The sequence below is a fragment of the Lutra lutra genome, chromosome 6 (genome assembly GCF_902655055.1).
Source record: "Lutra lutra chromosome 6, mLutLut1.2, whole genome shotgun sequence".
Lineage (NCBI taxonomy): Eukaryota > Metazoa > Chordata > Mammalia > Carnivora > Mustelidae > Lutra > Lutra lutra.
The window spans coordinates 86,716,764-86,739,441 of record NC_062283.1 but is presented as its reverse complement, the minus strand read 5'-3'; the positions used below and the strand labels follow the sequence as shown (position 1 = coordinate 86,739,441).

The 22,678-nt window shown below is 39.1% G+C and overlaps 1 protein-coding gene across 3 annotated transcripts in view; it reads right to left on the bottom strand.

The window, feature by feature from the left end:
* Positions 1-351: 351 nt before the first annotated feature.
* MYB (MYB proto-oncogene, transcription factor) overlaps positions 352-22,678 on the bottom strand; it is a 34,673-nt gene continuing 12,346 nt past the window's right edge. Inside the window, exons 7-16 of one of the 3 annotated variants that reach the window (XM_047734498.1) lie at positions 22,519-22,599; positions 21,941-22,045; positions 20,380-20,634; positions 19,111-19,473; positions 17,443-17,585; positions 16,096-16,210; positions 15,879-16,004; positions 14,556-14,666; positions 12,331-12,438; positions 352-1,736 (exon numbers count right to left, since the gene is read on the bottom strand). In XM_047734498.1, the coding sequence (XP_047590454.1) occupies positions 1,620-1,736; positions 12,331-12,438; positions 14,556-14,666; positions 15,879-16,004; positions 16,096-16,210; positions 17,443-17,585; positions 19,111-19,473; positions 20,380-20,634; positions 21,941-22,045; positions 22,519-22,599 (1,524 nt within the window). In that variant the 3' untranslated portion in view covers positions 352-1,619. The remainder of the gene's footprint in view (positions 1,737-12,330; positions 12,439-14,555; positions 14,667-15,878; positions 16,005-16,095; positions 16,211-17,442; positions 17,586-19,110; positions 19,474-20,379; positions 20,635-21,940; positions 22,046-22,518; positions 22,600-22,678) is intronic. The other 2 variants (XM_047734497.1, XM_047734499.1) reach the window with 2 other exon arrangements.

The following is a 22,678-nucleotide window of genomic DNA, read 5'->3' as shown; positions in this document are numbered from 1 at the left end:
TCCTCTCTAGGGCTCCTGCTTTCTATGACTCTCCCTCTCTGGGCACCAACCTTGTGGTCCTCCTCTCCCTGCCCACATCTGTGGTATCAGTACACGTTATCCCAGCTCAAATGCTGCTGGAACCCTAACACATTCTGCAGGATTCCTCCCAGCTGTCCCTCTGCTTGTGATTATGTTGTCAACTACTGCACTTGGTTTCCTTGTCCTTCTTTCTCTAAAGTAAGGATTCTTGGCTTCTTCACATGAAGTTCAGGTGGTGCACAAATTATTAACACAAGAAAATGTTTTGAATTCACTCCATTTTCTTAAAAGCATGACTATCGTCCACAATCACAAAAGACATGCCAAAAGTAAGTAAAATAAGGACACAGCTTTATTTCTCTACAAGGCAGTAAGTACACTGTCATCTCCAAGTTCAGTGACAGACATCTGGCACCAAATATTCTTAAGGCAGCCACTGGCTTTCATCCCTAGTTTCCTGACTCCAGCTGCTAACAAAGGCTCTGTATGGCAGTTCCGAGCCGATATGCTCAGAAACCATAGGGGACGCCAATCAAACACATAACTCCTGAATTAAAGAACAGTGAGGGCAAACTCATAACAAAACACAGGACATCAACAACACAGATCTCCCAAAAAAAGAAGTGCAATGCATGCTCTTAGAAACCATCAATAACAAAAAAAAAAACAAAAAACAAAAAACAAAACAAAACAAAACAAAAAAACAAAAAACCAAACCAGTAACAACAACAAATGCAAAATCTCCCAAACAAGTTTTCCAATGTATTACAATGGGGGGGGAAGGTGTATATATATATACATATATATATATATATATATGTATATATATATATATAAAATAAAAAAGTTTGAAATACTAGTGCATAGTCAATTACCTAACACCAAGTTTCTTTTCTTTCCATCCAAAGCTCTACTGCCCCTCTGATACTAGCAGCATGTCTACAGGCTAAAACCATAGCAGCAAAACACATTTTTTCATTTGGCATTTACAAAATTAAATTACTGAATAAAAATATAATTTTTTATAAAACTATTTCATACAGTAATAATTTTTAAAGCAAGCTAACAAAAAAACTCATAAAATGGTTTAGTACAATAAATGTACCTCCAATGTTATTAACCATAAATGAGCATTTACAATCTTGATTAAAGATCCCATGGTATTAAGCCAACATTTACAGTAATGCATTGTGTTTAGTGATTGAGAAAAGTGATATATTGGAATACCTTTTTTTTGTGTGTGTGTAAAATTTCAAAAACCTCATCACAGGAAAAAAAAATACTGGTCCATTGGTCCTCTAAAAAACAGATAAATCACTTTATGTTTTAAAAAAAATCTGCATTAAGATATTAAACTGACTATAATTCATTACCTAAAAATTTAGGTAAGACTGTTATTTATTTTTAAAAAATCCTTTTTGTGGGGTGAAATCCCAGAAGATTTCATCCACCTAAATGCACTTGGTGCTGCTCTCAACTGTTGTACCACAACAAAAATAGGCTCTTCTCCCATTCATGAAAAGTCTCATGTAAAGGAATGACATATCCCAAGTCAACTTGAAGTGTTCTGAAAACCATAATGCTTGTCTAGAAACCTCTCACATGACCAGAGTCCGGGTTGAGAAGGCGTTCACATACTTCCGAGCCTGACCAGAAGCCGTCACCTGATCTTCCGTCTTTCCACAGGAGGCAGCTTCCCAGGCGCCACCACAAGGCTAATGGGGGGAAAGAGGCCAATGGCGAGGTTAGACAGGAGACCCATACTTCAGCCCCAGAGGATTCCCAGTCCCAGCAAGGCCAGCTGATGGAATTCTGACCCTCAGACAGCCAGAGGAGATACCAGGGAGCCTTTGTCAGATAAAATCTGACTTACGGGACTCCAGTGTTCTGAAGGGATATTAATGATCAGAAATCATTTATTGCTAAGAGAGAGGAAACCCCACTTCAGACAATATCATAAGCTACAGTTGCTTCTTGGCCCTTGAGCGCCTTTTGTCAATTAGGGTGATTTTTGCAAAGTTGGAGACAGGAATGGGCCTAATCCTCCCAGATACCTAAGATGTCTCTCTGGGCGTTTACTCATTATGCAAACTGGTGAGGGCTTCAGTTCTCTGAGAGAAAAAGCTCCCACAGGTCCTGGAATTGACTCACTACTAAACATAGTATGTATATTGTATTATCAGTGAAATATCAATTAATTTAGATTTTTTTATTAATTTAGAAATCTCTGTTCACCAGGCTAGACACGCTGAAAGATCTACTAGGCAGCATTAACATCCGGGTCTGGTGTTCGACACATCACAGATCTCACTGACACAGCACAAGCACCCTGAGGGGGAGGTTCTTTCTCTCTTCAAACTGGCAGGAAATGGAAACTCAGAGAGTGGACATAACCTGCCCAAAGCCGCTCCGAGGGTGAGGAGCGGAGTGGCTTTGGGCCCAGGTTTGTTTCCTGCACAGTCTGAGACCTTGCCTTCCCTCCATATTGCTTCCAACTGAAATACATACTGTTTTGCTCTACTTTGTTCCTGAAAGAATTTATGATGCTCACAAAACAAATATAAGATAACAGGGATTAAACAGTAGCCGAGGCAGGGTCATGGGGAAATATGGAAAAAATAAATAACACGACGATGGGGTGATATTCGTACATAAAACATTTGTCATGAAATACCGTATGCCAGCTAGGTGTCAGCCTTAAGCCTGTGCCTGAGCTCTCTAGCCATCACCACAAAGGGGGACACAGAAACACAAGCAGATTTGGGGTCTGTGGCTCAAAACTAAACCGGTGGTTTAGTAAAAGCCCAACTCTTCCCCCTATGGACACCCAAGAGGGATTTTTCCATGGGACAAAAGAAGAAGCCAAAAAACGCCTCTGCTTTTTAGAGCCTCCAAGGTCCTGTAGAGGACAAAGTGAATGCACGGGAACCAGGCGGGGTAAGAGGCACCATGGGAGGTTTGTGGGGCCGCGCCCAGGTGAAGGGGGGATGGTGCACTGAGACACTGCCAGGGAAAGGACAAGATAGGCAGGAGAGAAAAAAGGAACGTACCCTGGGTAGAGAAATAGCTCAAAAGAACCAGGAAGCTGCAGTTTGTATACTGCTTATGGGAGGGACTGCAAGAGAGGAAGATCAGACAGATTTGGTGACAACATTTAGCAAGGGTCACCATGAGCCAGCCATGCTTCCAAGTGTTTTCCGTCTTTCATCTCACGCACGTCATCCTCACACAGGTTGCCAGAGGCACAGGGGCGGATCGGTGGCCCTGTTTTGCAGACCAGCCAATGGTATAGGAAGAAAGAATGTGGGCAACATCCCCAAGGTTAACCAGCTAAGAAGTAGTGAAGCTGGGCTGAGTCTAGGCCCTTGAGAGTGTAGGACGCCCCTGCCATTAGCGTCCTTAGTGAAAAATTGCGGGTTCAGTCCAGTGAGGTCTTGGACTGCAGGAAGAAGTGTTTAGATGGTGGGGTGGGGGGCAGAGTGAAGGTCAAAATCATTAGGCTTTGTAGCAAAGAGGAAACATTCTGAATGAACGTGGCGTTTGTACAGTGATGGGGTTTCCTAGCCTAGTGGCTGGAACAAAGTGTCAGTGACAGAAGGCTTACGGTGCCATGTTTCTAACTTGGGAGCTTGCACAGGACACAAAACTGGCTTCCCGGCTTCTGCCCCACCTGCCGCGCAGTCTCACCACTAATGCAAAGGGCATCGTCCAAGTTTACACACGTTTGCTCTGAAGGCTCAGAAGCTCAGCACCTACACTGAAATACTATATAGCGAGATGGATTATCATAATATTTTCCTGGAGTCGTGTATCACAAGGATGACAAGTGTTTGTTTGGAGCTGACTTCTGCCTTGGGTCACATTTAATCTTTTCCTAAACAAAATCACCAGAGTAGTTACAGTATTCCTTTGAAATAGTTCTGGATAAATGATGGTTCTCTAGGTTCAAATAAGCAGATTAAATACACATGTTTCTCTGGTGTATATCTGTCTGTACAAATTCCATATTTCAATTAAATCGGCTGTTTACATGTTGTTGCTAAATTGTTCAGTGCCATGCTGAAACACCAAATTGAGGCATGAAGCCCAATTAAGAAAAGTTGATGTTACTGTTTCAGTGACTGAGTTAGCATCTGTTGTCACTGCCATGGTGTGACCTGTCACTACTCCAGACCCAAGAGGGAAATATGGCGGACGTCTGCATGAAGGATTGCGCAATGCTCAGAACCAAGGGCATGGGTCTTAAAAACAAGTGAGTGAAGAGGCTACAGAAGGAAATACCTTCATATGCCAATATCTTCTATGTAAATCCCAAATCACATAAGACACACACAAAACCCCAAAATACCTATTTTGAGAGAATCCATACAAACAGATGGAGGGGAAGGGGGAATGAAAGTGAGGTTGGAGAGAAAAGTGAGAAACAGGGACAAATGTTTCTATTTTTCTCTGGTGAAGAATTTTTCTACTTAATACTACTCAGCCATCCAAAAAAAAAAAAAGAAAAAAGAAAAACCTTGCCATTTCAAACGATGTGGATGGAACAGGAGGGTATTATACTAAGCAAAATGAGTCAATCAGAGAAAGATAATTATCATAAGATCTCACTCGTAGGTGGAATTTAAGAAACAAAACAGAGGATCGTATGGGAAGAGAGGAAAAAATAAAAGATGAAAGCAGAGAGGGAAACAAACTCTAAAAGCCTCTTAATCATAGGAAATAAACTGAGGGTTGCTGGAGGGCAGGGGTCTGTCAGAGATGGGGTAACTGGGTGATGAACATTAAAGAGGACACGTGATGGGTAGTATACAAGACTGAATAATCATTGACCTCCATCTCTGAAATTAATCATCCATTATATGTTAATTGAATTTAAATTAAAAAAATTTTTTTAAAGAATTTTTCTTAGCTGTGCTTCAGTAAATATAGACTTAATTTTTCTAAACATGTAAATTATGTATCTTCTTGAAATTTGACTGTGTTCTTATTGGCTCCCCTACATGGCTCACCACTTTATCCATGTTTGGCTGTTTCTCTAGGATTAGATATTTAAAACAAGATCAATAATAAAAAGGTACCCTATATTTTTAATTAGTGTTTTAAGGAAACTTTTCAGTCAGCTTTTCCTAAGTCAAAACAGAATTTTCCAAGAAACAAATCGAATTCGAGAAAATGGAACATCTCAAAGGCCATATAAGCCCTGTAGCTCAAAGCCTGGGGAGGGCAAGATGTTGGAACACATGACTCTCCTGGTGCAGACAAACACCAGGACCCAGTAGCCACTGTGTGTAGAAAAGCCAATGGGCACCATGAGCGGGCATCTCCTTTTCTGTGGGTGTGAGTACTTCTTACAACAATGAATGAAAAAACTGGTTAGAGCAGACACAGACCGACAGGGTAAGAGTTACGGAAGAGCAGAGGGACCGGTACTCAGGTAAGAGAAGAGGTGCTCAGGTCCAACACTTGAAATTATGGTGGCCTCCTCTTTTGCTTCGTCTCTCTCCTTACCTCATCCTTCCCTCTCCGTACCTTGAAGCCCTGTGGCCCTTGGCCAACTTTTCAAGCAAACAGAAGAGTTTTGACAAAGGGGGATTAAATGTATTCATGCTAGAAGAATATTTTTTACTGCTGTCATATATACCTTTGTGCCTCCTTTATTCCGTCTTGAATTTTAGCTTCCTTTACACTAAAGGATTGATTAGAATTATGGATTTCTGCACGAGAATTCTCGTGTTAATGAAGACCTGTCACTTAAATGCTAATTCATTTCAACATTAATAATCCTACTACACATCCTCCTCCTCTTGCCTGAGAGTCACCTTGTTTATCCTGTGATGGGCCTTTAATTGTCCTCGGGGCAGAAGTGAACTGTAAACAGACTGTCAAAGCTTTAACTGGGATATCCTGCTAAGGCACTTGAAATAAATACTTGGATCCTTTGTGGAAAACAGAAGAAATAAAATGAGATAAGACCATGTCCACAGGTGGTTTTCTGTCAGAATTAGATTGTCTTCTTGTTTTCCTTTAGAATATAGGTTTTTTCATCACGTTGAACATTATTATATTCACACTGCAACTTCACACAATAGCTGATGTTTAAAAACCTTGGCAAGCTATGTGCTTTCCAATTCAGAGCCCTAATAAAAAATTTGCACCAGTCATAAAAAAATGATTTTGTAAAACCAAAGCAACTCATGAGACAGTACTGTTTTTTCTTTCGTTCTGTTTTTAAATAATAAACAGGTGTCCTAACAAGTAAGAACAAGAATTATCCGATTATTCTATTTAACCCATCTGAAGAAAAGACTTGCTCTGGACTAAAATTCTAAAAGTCAAAAATTCCTTCCCCAAAGGGCATCATTTAAAGATGTATCAATTATAAGACATAATGTAAAAATCTTGAAAACTGTTGAATCTTGAAAGTCAGGGATGGACCAGAGATGAAATGTCACTAAGGTAAGGTCAGTGGTCAACTTCTCCCACGCATGAACGCCTCCCAGTGTCTGCACAAAACAGTGAAATGACCCCAACTTCAGGGTTTTTAACTTCTCATAGAAAAAAAGCCTTAAAAGTTAGGGAATTAAAGGTCCAGGCAGTGATTGGAAGTTGCCCCATCCACCTGTGCCTCCACTGTCCACCCAAACCCAAGTTAACTGTTGCTAATGTAACCATAATTTTTCCCAGTTTGGAGTTTTTCCTGCAAGTCTTAGGGGTATCATTCCATCTTACATGTTTATAGACTTTGCAAACATTTATAGGCTAGGGTGTCACATATTAGTTCAGACTATTAAGATTAAGACAAGTGACAAATTTCTCCAAAGCAATTCTATCTTTGCTGGCCCGAGGAAGAGTTAGCATCATAGTGTTTACTAAGGTGAACAAAAACAAACAAACAAATCCATGTCTTGTAATGTCTGGGGCAGGGCATTCTGAATTTGAGCTTGATATCCTTTTCCCTCCTTACTCAGCCTTTTCTAGTTCAACCCAAAAGCTGTATATGGCCAATTTGCTTAATTTAAAACATATATAGAAAGCAGGTCACTGAAGTACTACCAACGACTATGTGAATACTTGCTGGGGCAAGTGGAAAAAAGTGACCCAAGGGAGAACCAAATGAATACAGAGGTATCCAAAGGAGCAGGTCAACAACACCACAGTACATTAAGAAATACTCAGAAAGACCTATGTCGTGTGTAGACAGATTGTTTTCCATGTCTGTTGACATGCCAACACAAGAAGCAGAAAAATAGAGAAAACCAATTAATCAGTTGTTTCATCTCCATCATACCAAAGGTAGCTCTGACTACCTTTATTTCAGGAATCAGTTGAGTCAGCTCTCTCTTTGGGTGACCCACTGACATAGTTCTGCAAGAGTGGAACCGGGAATGAGAAAGAATGTGCTAGAGGAAATAGTACACCACAGGGCAAGAAGCCCCGGCCATAGGGAGGCCTCCTTGCCTCTTTCTGACAGAGACTGTGTACAGCCTTTGCCTAATAATAGATAACACCAATGTCCATGGGCAGTTGTGCTGTCATTTTGAAAGCAAAGTTATCTCCATTTCATCGTCCTACCAACCTTGTATGATGAGTGGAGGACATACTATCGTCCTCAAGTTATAGACAAGAGCATTTTGGTCTGAAGAGGTTAATGAATTAGGATCACATAATCAGAAAATGGTGGAGTCTAGACCAGACCCCAGGTTCCTGTTGTCTGCATGCTAGTTTATCGTGCTCTTCAGCAATGCTGATCATACAAAAAGGATTTGCCCTGTTTTTAAAAAAATTCATTAACAATTCATATAAAGATAGGAGCAATCAAAAATACATGGAACTGAAAAAGTGAGTCTCATCTACTTGCAATAGTATTTTAAGATTCCTCAATGCCGTGTAAATGTGTTTAAATAATAATGGCCCGAGAAAGTCACTTAAATTAAATTCACTGTTTTACAAAAGTAAGGCCATGACAAGCCAAGTCAGGAAATTAAAATTTAAAGCTGTCATTCTGTGGTTAGAAAAAAAGCGGAAAGTGAGTGAGTAAAACAGCATATGAACATATCTTTTACACTTGGGTTTTAAATAGGAATAAAGGGAAATTATAATTTAAGAGAAAAATACAGAAGTTCAGAAGGCTTACAACTTAAGTACAGTTTCAGATCTGCCAATGAAAATGTCTACCTCAAGAAATGTTTATTAGCATAATATATTTATTTCAAAATGTAAAGCTAATTAAAAGCATTTTGAAGAAAACAGGTAGCTCTTTTCTCCTTGTTGAGGAGGGAGCTTTGCATTCATGCGTGTGTGTCCCAAACTGCAAGCTTTCTAAGCCAAATTTTATTTCCCCAAATTAGATAGTTTTATAACCTTCTAGATTCCATCCTCTACCCCCATACAATGAGGGAAAAACATGGTATAATTGTCTAACATGAAGATCTCACATATTCTGGGCTACAGGAAAGAGACACAACTATCAAAAATGTCTCAGAACATTTTTATTATGAGTCCCTGTTCACTGGTACAATGTAAAATTAAAGCACCTTTAAAAAGAAAAAAAATCAACAATTTTAATATTGTGCAGCTGCCACAAATTCCTTTTGGAAGAAGGCTGAGCATAAATAATTTTAAAAACAAAAAGAACATTATTTGTGCCTAATGGATAATATAGCCTCTATGTAAGCATTATAGTTTATGGATTGTAACTCGGAGTTCTGAGTTGTTAAAATTCATTGCTTCTCAATGACAACCCACATAACACATGGACATACTTAGCACCCTGATTTTGGTCTCTACACACCTTTTTCCGAAAGGATCAGAGCTCTTGGGGGAAGTGGTTAATTCCAGGAAGAGAGCAAAAATATATGACTATTAAGTTATAGCAGTATAAATTAAATGAAATAAAAAATTCAGTTCCTCAGTGGCATTAGCCACATTTCAAGTGCTCTAGCCACATAAGACTAGTGGTTATCATACTGGACAACAGCATATTGGGCATTTCCATCACTGCAGGAGTTCTACTGGACAACATTGGTCTAGAGATTAAAAGAGATTTAAAAGACTTAACAACAAAATGCACTGTATGAAACTGTTTCATTTTTGATTAGAAAAATAAAAAGAGTCTTTTTTGGATTAATGGGGGAAACGAAATACAGCCTCAGAATTAGAATATTAAGGAATTATCATAAATAACAATGTGTGGTGACGGTATTAGGTCATATGAAAAAACATTTTTAGAGATACATCTGGAAGTACATAAATGAATAAATGTATTGTCTGGAATTTTAACACATGATAAAAAATAGATGCAGTAAATATGGCAAAATGTTAATAATTGTCAAATATAAATCAGAATATTTTCTATAATTCTATGTATGTTTGAAACTTGTCATAATAAAATGTCAAACTCACAGCTTCTTGCATTTCTAGTTTTAGGATATCAAATGTAACTTATAGAAAATTATGTATAAACATGTGCATTTCTATGTACATTAGAAGCTAGAACCACAAAGGTCCAGTATTTTGGCCTCAAAAATAGTAATTGCTCTGCCTAAAGTGTTATTGCCGTAATTAAGCCAGGGATGATTACAACTGAAATGAGAGAACACAGAATTACTGTAGTCTTCAATAAACTGTTCTTGTGTCTAAGTTACCTAGACTACTGGGTGGATAGAAAATCAACTGCCCTATATAAGTGGCAGATATTTTATATTTTAGAAGTATCAAAATTTTCAACTTTTTTAGGAATCATATCTAGTTGTTTTAATTAAAAACACTACAATAAAAATATCAAGACTATTTGGCTAAAATCCCATTCAATATGTGATTTATTTTAAGTACAAATCTGTAGGTTATATAAAGTACTCTTAAGCTGAAAAGCCAGAGCATGTAAGAAATGCATTTGTTCAGTAATGCTATTCACGAGCAATCTGCCTAATTAAGTCAAACTGAATTATCAATGGACATATATGATAAAGTATTATGTCCTAAACAAACAAAATTACCAAATTGCATAAGAACCTATGCAAATATTGTTGAATTGGGACTACAAGAAATAGAAACAATGTATGCTTAAATATTGAGATTCATTTGATGAATTTCCCAATATTTATCACAGAAGTTTAAAACATTTTAGAAATCGCCTATTTCTATGGTATCAGAAGCTAGAGCTCCAAGACACAAAACAATGGAAATTCTTGGTGTGTACTATTCATTCATTTAATGAGTATTTCTTAAAATGAATTAGTTATCTATTACAGCAGGTTATTAAGATACATTAAGCAATATGAATCAGTAAACCATATAGTGCAGATAGAAACATTGACTCTAAAATTAACTTCCAGATCTCAATTATTTCATTTAGTGGAATTGACAAACACTGCCTTCACTACATGATCTATATGAATGGCTTAATCCCATTATACAGATATTAGAATCTGTAGAGTGCCAAATATGACTCCTTTATATGGCAGAAAATATAGATTAATGAAACAGGGCTCTACTTAATTTTGAGTCTCAAAGATAACTACTATTTCCATTAAATAATATATAAATACATTAACGATAAAGTTCCATACTGATCATTTTTTTAAAATACAATAGCATGTAAGATTAAAAAATATGACAACTTACTTTTTTATAATACTGACAACTTGCCAATTTTATATAACATATCTTTTATATCAGTTCCATGTTCAGCCCTAATGGTTTTGGCCAAACACTATTCAGTTAGGCCCAAGAGCTTTTAGGATTCAATTTTAGTAAAGTAACCTGGGGTTTTCAACTTACCCAATGATAGTTACTCACGTCATGATAACTGTCCTCAAATATACTTACATGTTCACTCTCTGAAATTCAGAATGCCTTTTTTCTGTACTACTGTAAATATAGGTTGAATCTCAGACTAGGTTATAAAATATATATAAGATTTATTCTAGCTTACTGTACTAACAACAATGGTCAAATTCTAGGCTCTGGAAACCTAGGGCCAAGTATTTTGGAAGGAAGATGGAAAGAAAAACAAAGAATGTATTGCCTTTCTGGAGCCAGGATCAGTCTAGGTAAAATTTTGAAAGAGCTGACCTTCGCCTTGACATTCTTCTAACCTGCTTTCTGGGCCCCCTTCGGCCTCAATGGAGTTTGTTCTCTTCTTCCTGTCCCAGTTCTTGGTGACACAAAGGCCTGACTGACTCAGGAACACTCCAGAAGCCCCCCACACCCTGGCTTTCCCTCTTCTATGCCCTATATTCCAGTCAACCGTCAGTCTCTCACCAAAGCAGCTGGATCAGATAGAGGCCACAGGAAAACAATCTGATTACGAAGCAAAATGTGCCTACAGCCCTTCTAGCCGTATTTGTATTACTTAAAAAATAATATCAAATATCACCAATCCTTGAAAAGGGGAAGTTTTAAGATTCTCACAATTTGGGGGGAGAAAACCTACCACAATGATGGGGAAGCCCTTAAGAGGGAAAAAAAAAAAAAAAAAAGACAAGTTCTCAAAGCACACCAACCTATTCTGGTGCCATTAACTCACAGTACAAATAGCACTTTCCACTTCTGACTCCAGGTTTTCTATACACCTTAGGGTTTGTGAAGTTTCCCTCAGGGTAGATCAGAGGGATGGAGGGGAGGGCTCTGCAGGTGGCTGGATGCTGGGCTACTTAATGTTGGGAACTGCTTTAAATACTTTAGGGGAGTAAATTTGCATTCTTTTTTACATTTGGCTCAGGATTAATTTGGCATTTGCTGTATTTCATCAACATACACCTACTTCAGGGTTATAAGGGAAATCTCTTTTGATATTAAAACCCAGGAGCAGACCATCAACTACGGCTTAGCCACATAACACTGGCAGCTGACTTTCTTATTCTGGTAGTCAAATAGATGGTAATCATTTTCCAACTAGTTAATATCAAACTTAATTTTAAACCCAAATAGTGCCTGAGTTTTGATGGGTTACTAATTAAGCATAAAAGGAAAAAATTTTGAAATAAAAAAAGAACTATACCCATAAACTTTTTATGACATGTTTAAGAGCAGAAGAGGAAGATATTGACACGTGTAAGCACTGATCTTGCCCTCAGTCACAGTAAGAAATGTTTCACTTCATCATGCTTTGAAAACCTGTTCTAATAAAAGCTTGTGCTGTGTCTCATGTGAGTGGCAATAAGGAGTGTTAGATATTTAGACATCAAGAGTTAAAAAGCATCACTCCTCTATAACTAACGTCTTAAAATAACCCCCCCACCCAAACCCTCCAGATGACAGTGTTTTGGTGAATGGCTTTTAAGACACCAATGTTGGAAAAGTATTTACCTGCAAGGGACTCGCCAGAGACCTGTTTTTAGGTACTGTAAATGCTTTGAGAACATTGTCTTCATCTTCTGATACTGGCGTCATTAAAACGGAACTTGTGAGAATATTCTAAAGGGAAAGAACAATTTAGAATTTAAATGAGCCTGGAAAATATGAGAGCTGACACAATTTTGACACTCTAGAGAGGAGATTATATGAAGTGATACACATGAGCAGGAACAAGTGCAGGAACCTGCCAGAAATTCTCTTCTTGCTGAGATTAGAGAAGACCTTAGCTACGCCCCAACCCTAATCCCACTGTGGCAAACACTTCTAAAACAAAAAGCTTTGGGGTCTGACACAGTTCTAGGCAGGAGGTAGGCACTCAAAAAAAAATTAAAAATCTGCTAAAGGAATTGGTAAATCCATGCTTTTAAATTAAAACGAAAGACTGGGGCACTTGGGGGGCTCAGTTGGTTAAGCAACTCCCTTCAGCTCAGATCACGATCCTGGAGTCCCAGGATCAAGTCCCACATCGGGCTCCCTGCTCCGTGGGGAGTCTGCTCTCCCTCTGACCCCTCCACTCTCACACTCACTCGCTCTCTCTCTCAAATTAAAAAAAAAAAAAAAAAGTTAAAGACTGGGGCACCTGGGTGGCTCAGTTGGTTAAGCAACTGACTCTTGATTTCAGCTCGAGTCATGATCTCAGGGTTGTGAGATCAAGCCCTGATTTGGGCTCTGAAATCATTGGGGAGTCTTCTTGGGATTTTCTCTGCCTCTCCCTCTGCCCCTCCTCCTGCTCTTGCTCTTCTAAAATAAAGAAATAAATATTTTCTAAAAATAAAAATGAAAGATTTACTTAGCGCTAGTTAGAGAACCCTTTATTTTGTATATTGGTACCAAAATATTTTAGAGCTACAAATTAATGGCAGCGTAGTATAATGGTTAAAAGCATGGAATTTAGAACAAGACTTTCTGAGTTCTAATCCCGAACCACCACTTATTGGCTATAAAATCTTAAGCAAGTCTCCTTGTGCCTGTTTCCCAGTTGGTATAATGGCAAAGATGATGTTACCAACTTTGCAAGGCTGTTGTGAGGCTTCAATGAGGTGATGCATCTGAAGCTCTTAGAAGGGCACTTACCCCTTAGTACATACTGAATAAAGATTAACAATTGTTATTAGCTCTGATTCTCCATAAAGGACAACCATTTGCAAACTCCAAACTTTAAAGATGGTGGTAACTGAGGGCTAAAAAGAAAGGAGCCCTCAAGCCATGACAGGAAATGGAGGAAACAAAGTACATATCACTAAATGAAAGAAGCCTGTCTGAAAAGGCTACACAGTGTATGATTTTAACGATACGAAATCTTGGAAAAAGCAAAACTATAGAGACAGTCAAAAGATCAGCGGTTGCCAGGGGTTCGCAGGGGCAGGGGTTGGTGGTGGAGGGACGAATAGGTAGACCGCAGAGAATTTTTAGGACAGTGAAACTACTGTGTATCTATCCTATTCTAATCGTGGATACATGTCATAAATTTGTCCAAACCCATCGAATGTATAGCACCAACAGTGAACCCTAATATAAACCCTAATATAGACTTTGGGGGAGGAAGGGCCAATGATGTTGGTTCATCAGTAGTAATAAAGGTACCACTCTAGTCGGGGATGTCGGCAATGGGGAGGGCTATGCAGGTATGGGGGCAGGGGTGTGTGGAAAATCTTGGTAGCTTCACAGCTTTGCTGTGAACCCAAAACCACTCTTAAAAATAAAGTTTATTTTTAAAAAATGGTGGCAAGCAAAGTCATGCAGTAATAAGAACAATAAAGGGCGTCTGCTATAGACACGGACAGACCTCATGCTAGATGCTACCTAAAACCAAACAGGAGGCAATGCAACAAGGAGGAAATACTACCCTTAGAAGACAAACACTTGAAAAGAAAATGTAAAATTAACGTTCTGCTTTCAAGGAAATATGTATTTTGGTGCAGAAGATTTTTTAAGTGGCAGGGACTCTCAAATCATAAGAATACAAGTAATGAAAAAATCTGGATGGAAAAGAATCCATTTCCAATACATATACAAAAATTTCTATATTCAACATTCATAATCATGAGAAAATAGTCATACAACAGAGAACATTTAGAAATAGGATGCATTAAATAGTGCTAGGACCACAGGAGCCTCATGCACCACGCAGAGAATTCTGTGGGGCACCAACATCTGCTAAATGGGCAAGTACTTACTGGCACGTCTGTCACAGGCGATGTCTGTGTGAACAGCTGGGTGTTCAGGCTCTCCCCTTCCCAGTGGTTGGAGCAGAAGAAGTTTCCTGCTTTATCCGTTGGGGATTCCACCTAAAAGCAAACAGGAAGTGCTTCGTTGTTTCTAGAACTTCCCACAGAACGCTGACACTTGAGAGTAAATTTCTATAAAATGAGTAATATCTGAGGATCTATATCTGAGGATTTAATATATATCATGTTGACTGTAGTCGGTAGCTGTATAATTGAAATGGGCTAAGAGAGCAGAACTTAAACGTTCTCACAAAAAAAAATCTAACAAAAGGTCAACACGTGAGGTGTTGGATGTGCCCATTAACTCAGTGAGGGAGAATCCTTCCACAATGTATGTGTATATCATATCATCCTGTTGTACACTTTAAATCTCTTATAATTTTGTCAATCTTATCTCAATGAGTCGATCTCTGGTCAGTCTCTCAAACATTTATCCTTATATGAAAAAAAATTCCAGAGGCACTATATCCACCTGTTGGAAATGCTTCTTGCCACCCAAGACAAAACTTTTTCTTTTTTAAAAAGATTTTATTTATTCATTTGAGAGAGAAAGAGAGAGAGAGAGTACAAGCAGGGGGAGAGGGAGAGAGAGAGGGAGATGCAGACTCCCTGCTGAGCTGGGAGCCTAACTCAGGGCTTGATCCCGGGACCTGGAGACTATGACCTGAGCTGAAGGCAGATGCTTAACAATCTGAGCCACCCAGCTCCCCCCATACTAAAACTTTGATCCTTGCAAGTTAGTGTCTTTTTCTTTTATACTAGACACTATTAGATACTATTATTTTAATTTAAATTTCAACTCTCCATGACATCTGAAAATTAAAAGTCATGTGTATTAATTATCTATGTGTTTGTGTATCAGTGATAAAAATGTACAGAAAAGAAGTGCCTGCATGGCTCAGTTGACTGAGCATCCATCTCATGATCTCAAGGTCGTGAGTTCAAGCCCTGCATTGGGCCCCATGCTAGGCATGAAGCCTACTTAAAAAACAAACTGACAAAGTCCAGTAAAATGTTTTCCTCTCTTTTTTTTTATCCTCCCTAACACATTTTCTGTTCAAACTCGAAGTAGATAGAGGTGGCTTGGCCTCCCAGATGAGAGGTCCCATGCCTACTACAGTCTGGCAGCACCTCTTAGCTGCATCTTGTAGGAAAATCTTGTACAAAAAGTGCTGTTGATCCCCAGTCCTGACGCCAGACATATAAGGCTGCCACAAGGAGCAGAGGCAGCAGGATTCCCATCTTACTCCCTCCAAAGGATCTCGCGCTTACCTCTTGTTTGATCTTTTTCAGCAAAGGGGGTCCATTTTCTTGAAACTCGGCAACAATGCCAGGTTCATCGGATTCCTGCTTGATCACATCCTGTAGGTCTTCTACTAGGTGAGATGGTGTCTGAGGCTGAAAGGAAGAGTGGGTATGTGTGCATCAGAGGACAATTTCTGTGTGCGCTAATCAACCGGCTAACCTTGGGAACTTGGCCCGGACTTACTAGCATCTTCAGAGGACCATATTTAATTTCTTGAGCTGCCAGGGCGTGTTTGAATGGTGTAGGAGTTCTTGGAGAGCTTTCTAGGATTGACCTTTTGATAGCTGGAGTTCTAAAACTTTAAAAAGAAAACAAGTGTTGGTTCAGTTATAGAAGAACATTTGTCCTTTCCATCACTCTACCTATTAAATGCAATATTTTTGTACTGAATAAACTCTGTTATTGATATACAACTGGGTATGTGAATTAATCATATATGTGTTAAGAAAAAGATTTTATATATATATATATATATATATATATATATATATATATATATATATATATATAACATATTACCAAATAGTTCAAATTACGATACTCTTAAGAGGATTAAACTATTTTTCATCTTTCTTTCATCATTCTGGAGACACAGTGATCCTAGGTTTTTATAATGACTAAAAACTTTATAAAGATCTGTTGTCATTTACAAATCAATTTGATCTATTCATTAACACAGGCCCACAACAGAAAACATACGTTAACCTTTTAAAATGTACTTATTTTAAGTGGAAATTGTAAGATAACATTTTTTAAAGGTTTCTTATAATTCATATTGATGTTCTCTGCCATTTCTTTGAATTGGGGAAGGGTTTTTTTAAAATATAAACATTGCTTAATCACTCCTTGGCTTCTGATCATATGATATTACTGGGGATTTTAGAAGTCCTATCTATAGATAAATTTCAAAAAGGAAACATAAGATTAAAGAATATGAACTAAGTAAAGAACCATACCATTGTTATTCTGAATTTTATAATCAGAGAGGAAAGGAGGTTGAAAATCTTGTCCTCAGTGAAGAAGAAAAAGCCTTACTGAGCAAACGGAACAACTGAATGGAAAAGTTATATAAGTATGATCTCACCTCTCCTACATAGTCCTTCTGAATAGGACTTTTTTCTTTTTTAAAAGATTTTATTTATTTATTTGACAGAGGAAGAGAGATCACAAGTAGGCAGAGAGGCAGGCAGAGAGAGAGAGAGGAGGAAGCAGGCTCCCTGCTGAGCATCGAGCCCGATATGGGGCTCGATCCAAAGACCCTGGGATCATGACCCAAGCCAAAGGCAGAAGCTTTAACCCACTGAGCCACCCAGGCATCCCTGAATAGGACATTCTGAAGTGAGTTACAAAACGTAATCTAATTTACCTATTGACTAGGTAACCCCTAGGTAGTTGTAATGTGCCTAAGACAGATATAGTCAATGTGGGAATATCCATGATTAGATACATACAAATGGGTCAGATATTTGGAGGCTATATTCCATTAATTAAATAAAAGTAAATAATTTTATTCTTGAACCAAGCACTTACATAGTATTTTCCTTTTGAGTTTTCACAGTCTGGTCTCTATGAAATGGTGTTGTAACAGTCAATTTGTGACCATTGAGAGGTGTGGAAGTTAAAGAAGGCATTTCCAAGTCTAAGTTTTCATGGTTACCAGAAGTGTTTAAGAACTAAATATGGGAAGAAAGAAAAAAAATTACATAAGCAGGGATTCTTTATTCAGCCCGACTTAAATGTCACACCATGATAACAAGCGAGAATGTTTTACTGACCCATTATGTAAAATAATAACGATATTAATAAGCACATAGTGTTGGACAGGGTATTGTTTTATTTCAGTTGGAGTGCAATTTGGAGTGTAATTTCCAAGCAATAAAACCTAGGGTCATTACTGAAAAACTCGCAAAATCCTATGAAAATATTCTTAATAAATACTATTTGTCATTAAAGAGAATGAGCTGCATACTTTATTAAGATTATAAGCCTTAAAATGATTTTTTGGAAAGTAATTATTGTTTTTCTTTCATGCTGTTTTTTTCTCTTTAATGACCTACGAATTATTATGATGGAAGTCTTGCATTATATGGAAAATTCTTGAATAATAAGATATGTTTCTCAGAATGCCATTGTTCTGGGGCAATCATAGGTGTTCCTCAAAAAGTTCTAAGGTAAAATAAGTTTGGGAAACAAACATATCATAATCTCCTCCCGGATATTCACAAAGTACATCAGTGTCTTAAAAAACTCTGAGAGGTCCTGTAGTAAAGAAACCAATTTCAACTGTGACATAGTGTTTCCCAAGCTTATATTCTTATATATTTAGATTTTTTTCTGGAACATCTACTAAAGCCTTGCAGAACTAATATTCTCCAGAACACAATTTGGAAGATACAAACAAATAACAGATAATTTGGGGGGTGGGTGCTTCATTTGCTCATACTTAAAGCTCTCCTTAAAATAAACTCAACAGACATACTTGGGAAAATGTGTTAAAGTGCCAAATTATCTAATAACTTCAATCAGTTTAGCAATTAAGGACTACAAGTCTCTGATAAGAATTATAATTTCCATGCCTTGAAAAAACGCTATGCAATGAGAATATTCATGGCAAAAACCATGTTGATAAAATAGTATGGCATAACCTAAAAAAGCCAATGTTGAGAAATTAAAATTAAAACATAAGTTGTTTTCCTTAAGCATTTGTTCCTTATGCCTTCCCAAAACTTTCCCACTGAAGTATGGATCAGAACCTCTCAAGCTTCTGGTTGCAACCCAAATGCTCTCCAAACCCAGTTTGGTTCCCTCCTCCCTGGGTCAGTGAATCACAAAATAATAAGTGAACAAACAGGCAGAAAATCTGCTAAAGTTTTTAAGGAGGGGGAAGGGATGGGAGAAAAGGAAGGGATAGAAATGTTAAACTCTAACGTTGGAGGAAATAAAAGCACATCCCATGCAACTAACTGTTTCAAATCACCCAGAAAGAAAGAGAGCATTATGACAAAATCAGCAGTCAGCCTACAGACGGCTCCAGCTATGGGAGGCAGTATGACGTGGCAACAGCCAGAGTCAACGATGGAACAGAATCAGTGAGGGCAATAGTAATTAGTCATTTGTTCCAAAGGATTAGTTTCCAAATTATTAAGGCTTGAGTGGCTGCTGAAAATTAGTAAAAGCCGTGCAGAAACCATGCTCTACCTGTGAAGGGGAGAAGGGTAGGCTTTTGACAGGGGAACGCTGGGGAGTTGAGCTGCTGACGTCAGCAAATACGAAGGAGCTAGAGTCTCCAGTGGCCAAGGGGCTAGCCTGGCCCCGCTTTTTTCGTAGGATGACCAGTGGAAGTGTGCTGTGCCTCGAAGGAGGTGAGGGCTTGAGCGGGTCAAGGGAACCCTTGTTCAACTTGAGTCTCTGCGCCCTCGTGCTAGGCTCTCCTGCAGGGCTAGTCACTCTGCCCTCTCTTTGCTGAAGCTGTAGGACTTTGCCTGCATGCTGTTGGCTAGGTGAAAACTCTGGTTCTTCACAGAATTCAAAACTGCTGAGATCACACCGTGATGAAGAATCCTGAAACAATGTGGGAGGTGCAGAACTTTGAGACGGTGTGTGCCTGCTGCATGCCACCACCTGAAACAGCACTGAGGAAGAGATGCTGACGGCGGACAAAACACCTGGCCCTCTTGAGCAATGGCTTCAGGATTCATGATTGTTCTGGGACGATGCACGGCGGGTCTCCCATGGTGCCTGCAGGCTAGTCCCTGCGGACATGCCATAGGGAACCCCCCAGACTCTCTCACTTCATGCAATCCAAAGCAAAAAGGAAACCTGTTCTAGATGGCGCATTTTGGCAAGGGTGGATTATGGATATGATGGATATGGATAAGTGGACATGCCATAAGTATGCTTTTTAGTGACAAAGGAAATGAACTGAGTGTCTACATTTTAGGTGCTGCACTCACATGTATTTCACTAAAGATAGTTTGTCTTAGTGAACCAGCTGGGACTGGGAATCAATAATCAATGTTTTGTGGTGAGAGCCATGTACCACCAGTGAACTCCTTCCTGCTTCAGATACATAGAAAGGCTGCTTTTAAGTTCTGAGTAAACAAAATTCTTAATGTGCTATCCAAAAGCAAAGCACAATTCTGGAGAAACACAAAGAAGTAACAAAGTAAAATAAGTTACAAATAACTCAAACTTCATTTCATAAGCCAGGGTCTACTTATAGGTCATTAACTTTACTATTGTAAAAAAATACGTGTTTTGAAGGAAATGCATGAAAAGCTACCTTTTATCTGGGTAGTCTATGAATTCAGATCTCTGAAAAACCATAGATGCAAAGGCCGAAATCATACTTCTACATTAATATATGCTAATAACATGATCTTTGCAACAGAAAATGGCAATCACCTGAGAAATGGGTTTCCTAATCCATCTGCAAAAACATAAACTTGTCTTAACAGTTCTACTTACAGAATCTATAAATTGAAGTGTTTCTGCAAATTCTAAGAGGTTCTTGACGTTATCCAGGATGGTCCCTTGGTGAACGATCATGCACCTTGCTGGGGAGGCACTTTCTTCAGGTAGGGAGCCGGGGTCCACAGGCAGAGATGGAGTGGAGTGGTGTTCTTCCAAACAGGAAACAGGTGCACTGTCCCCATGAGGTCTGGTGTGGTCAGCGATGGTGGTGCTGTGCCACCCGGGATAGCTGCATGTGTGGTTCTGGGTCTAAAGCGGGGTTGGGGGGGCAAAGAAAGAGCGGGGAGAAGAAAGGGAGAAGGAACTTAGCAATGAAGTTGCACAAGGTATCAGATGCTGTTGGAGGAAAGATAAAAGTAGTTGCATCACCCAAAACTTGCGCCTATGAAACAGTTGTCAAGATGTTTCCTTTTATCGATGCAAGACCCTGCTTTTTAATAGCGTTAAGGTCTGTCACCTCCATGAGCACCCTCACTGTCATCATTTTGCTAAAACTGTAAACAGAGGGACTGTGTCACAAAGTACAAGTCTCACACAGGCCACCTTCAAGATCTACTTTAACATAACTTCCAAAAGGGCACATATAGTTGCTGCGAACTAAGAATTGTCCTGCTAACCTACAAAAAGGCCAGGAGACTCAAGAGTTAGAGTTCCTTTTATCTGCATATACTATTGTTGCTTCTCTCCCTTCTGAATGTTACCAATTGCACTGAGGCCCTGAAGGGCTGCCAGATCAACGTGGTTAGGAAAGCAGAAGAGCGCACTAACAGAAGTCGCCTTTCAGCATGACCACGCAACAAAAGACATTGCAAAACGCTAACTAAAGTTAAAAAGTGGTTGAACTAACATGCACAGAACTAAAGTTAAAAAGTGGCTGAACTAACATATGCACATAATCGTCTTACTATTTAACCCCAAAGGAATCCACTCCTATGAATTCCTACTGGGTATCACATCTCTTTTATTCTCTTTGTTGTTTAACTACATAGGTTACAAAGTACATGTCACGTTCTCAGTTCACAGCCCACCCACCAAAAAAATCAGTAGCGGTCCACACAGCTCTCATGCGTGCAAAAAAGAGAGCAGTCCTGTTATTTATGGAGCGCTTATCCATATCTTCTTCCCATGGATATATGGAACAGGCATCAGATCATATGTGAAATGATAAAGTAAGAAAATCTAGGTTAAGAAAAATGATAGAAAAAGAAAAATGCCAAATGAATAGATACCAGAGACAGAGCTTTGTAAAAACTGGCAGATTTTCATTCATTTATATCTGTTAGTCTGTCTTTGAATGGATAACAGTCCTGAAAAAACAAGAGAATCAATGGTGGCCCCCACAAGTGGACTCTGCCACAAAAAGGGCCACCTTCAATTTGGTCAACATACATTGGGATCCCAACTGCATTTTAGCACAAGCAACTTCTCTTCAAACCTATCAATGGATCTATAGTCGTGGTTAATGTAGTAGTTAGAAGAGAAGGGAAAAGAGACAGAGGGCATGGGGGTGACGCTGCTGTCTGTCCCCCATTGAAGCACATGGTTCTGTTCTTACCGGTAGCGCCTGCTGTCCTTTGAGCTCATTCTCAGTTGACATGAGGAGCAATTCTAATTCCTTTATTCGCTTTTCTTTCTCAGGGTCTTCATCATTATAGTGTCTCTGAAATTAAAAGTTAAGAGAGAATAAAATTCAAGGGCCTGACTGGAAGCTGTAGATACAGTGGTTGTGGCCCACAGTCGTGAGGGACCATTGGGCTCTGTGAGCCTCAGCGTGAGACCAACGCCAGCTGAATCCAGCCACTGTACAAAGCTTTGGGAAGGTTCTTCCAGATGTAAGGGAGCGATGCGAGATCTGAGTCTCAAGTGGGCACTTGCTGATGTGCTGGTTCAGCTGAACAATGTCAGAGAACCAGAGAATTCCTGAGCAGGTTTCCTCTAGAAGTGAAGATTGGTAGCTTACTGGCCAGAACTCCACCCACCTCTCCACTATGCCCTCTTTTTTTCTCTCTCTCTTTCACTTCAGTTGGTCAAGTGAAAATAAGTGTTTAGATGAAAGAAATAAAGCACGTCTTTAAAAGTTTGTCTTGAATAGCCCATGAGTTTCTTGAGGAAAAGGTCTTCAAATGATCTTACCTGAATGGCTGCAGCCGCTGGCTGAGGGACGTTGACTATATTTACATGTAACGCTACAGGATACGGGACATGACTGGAGACCTAGATCAAAAAGGCAGACAAACAAAGGCTGAGTCATTCATGATCACATAGGCATTAGGGGACTTGGCTTCCTGAGGTT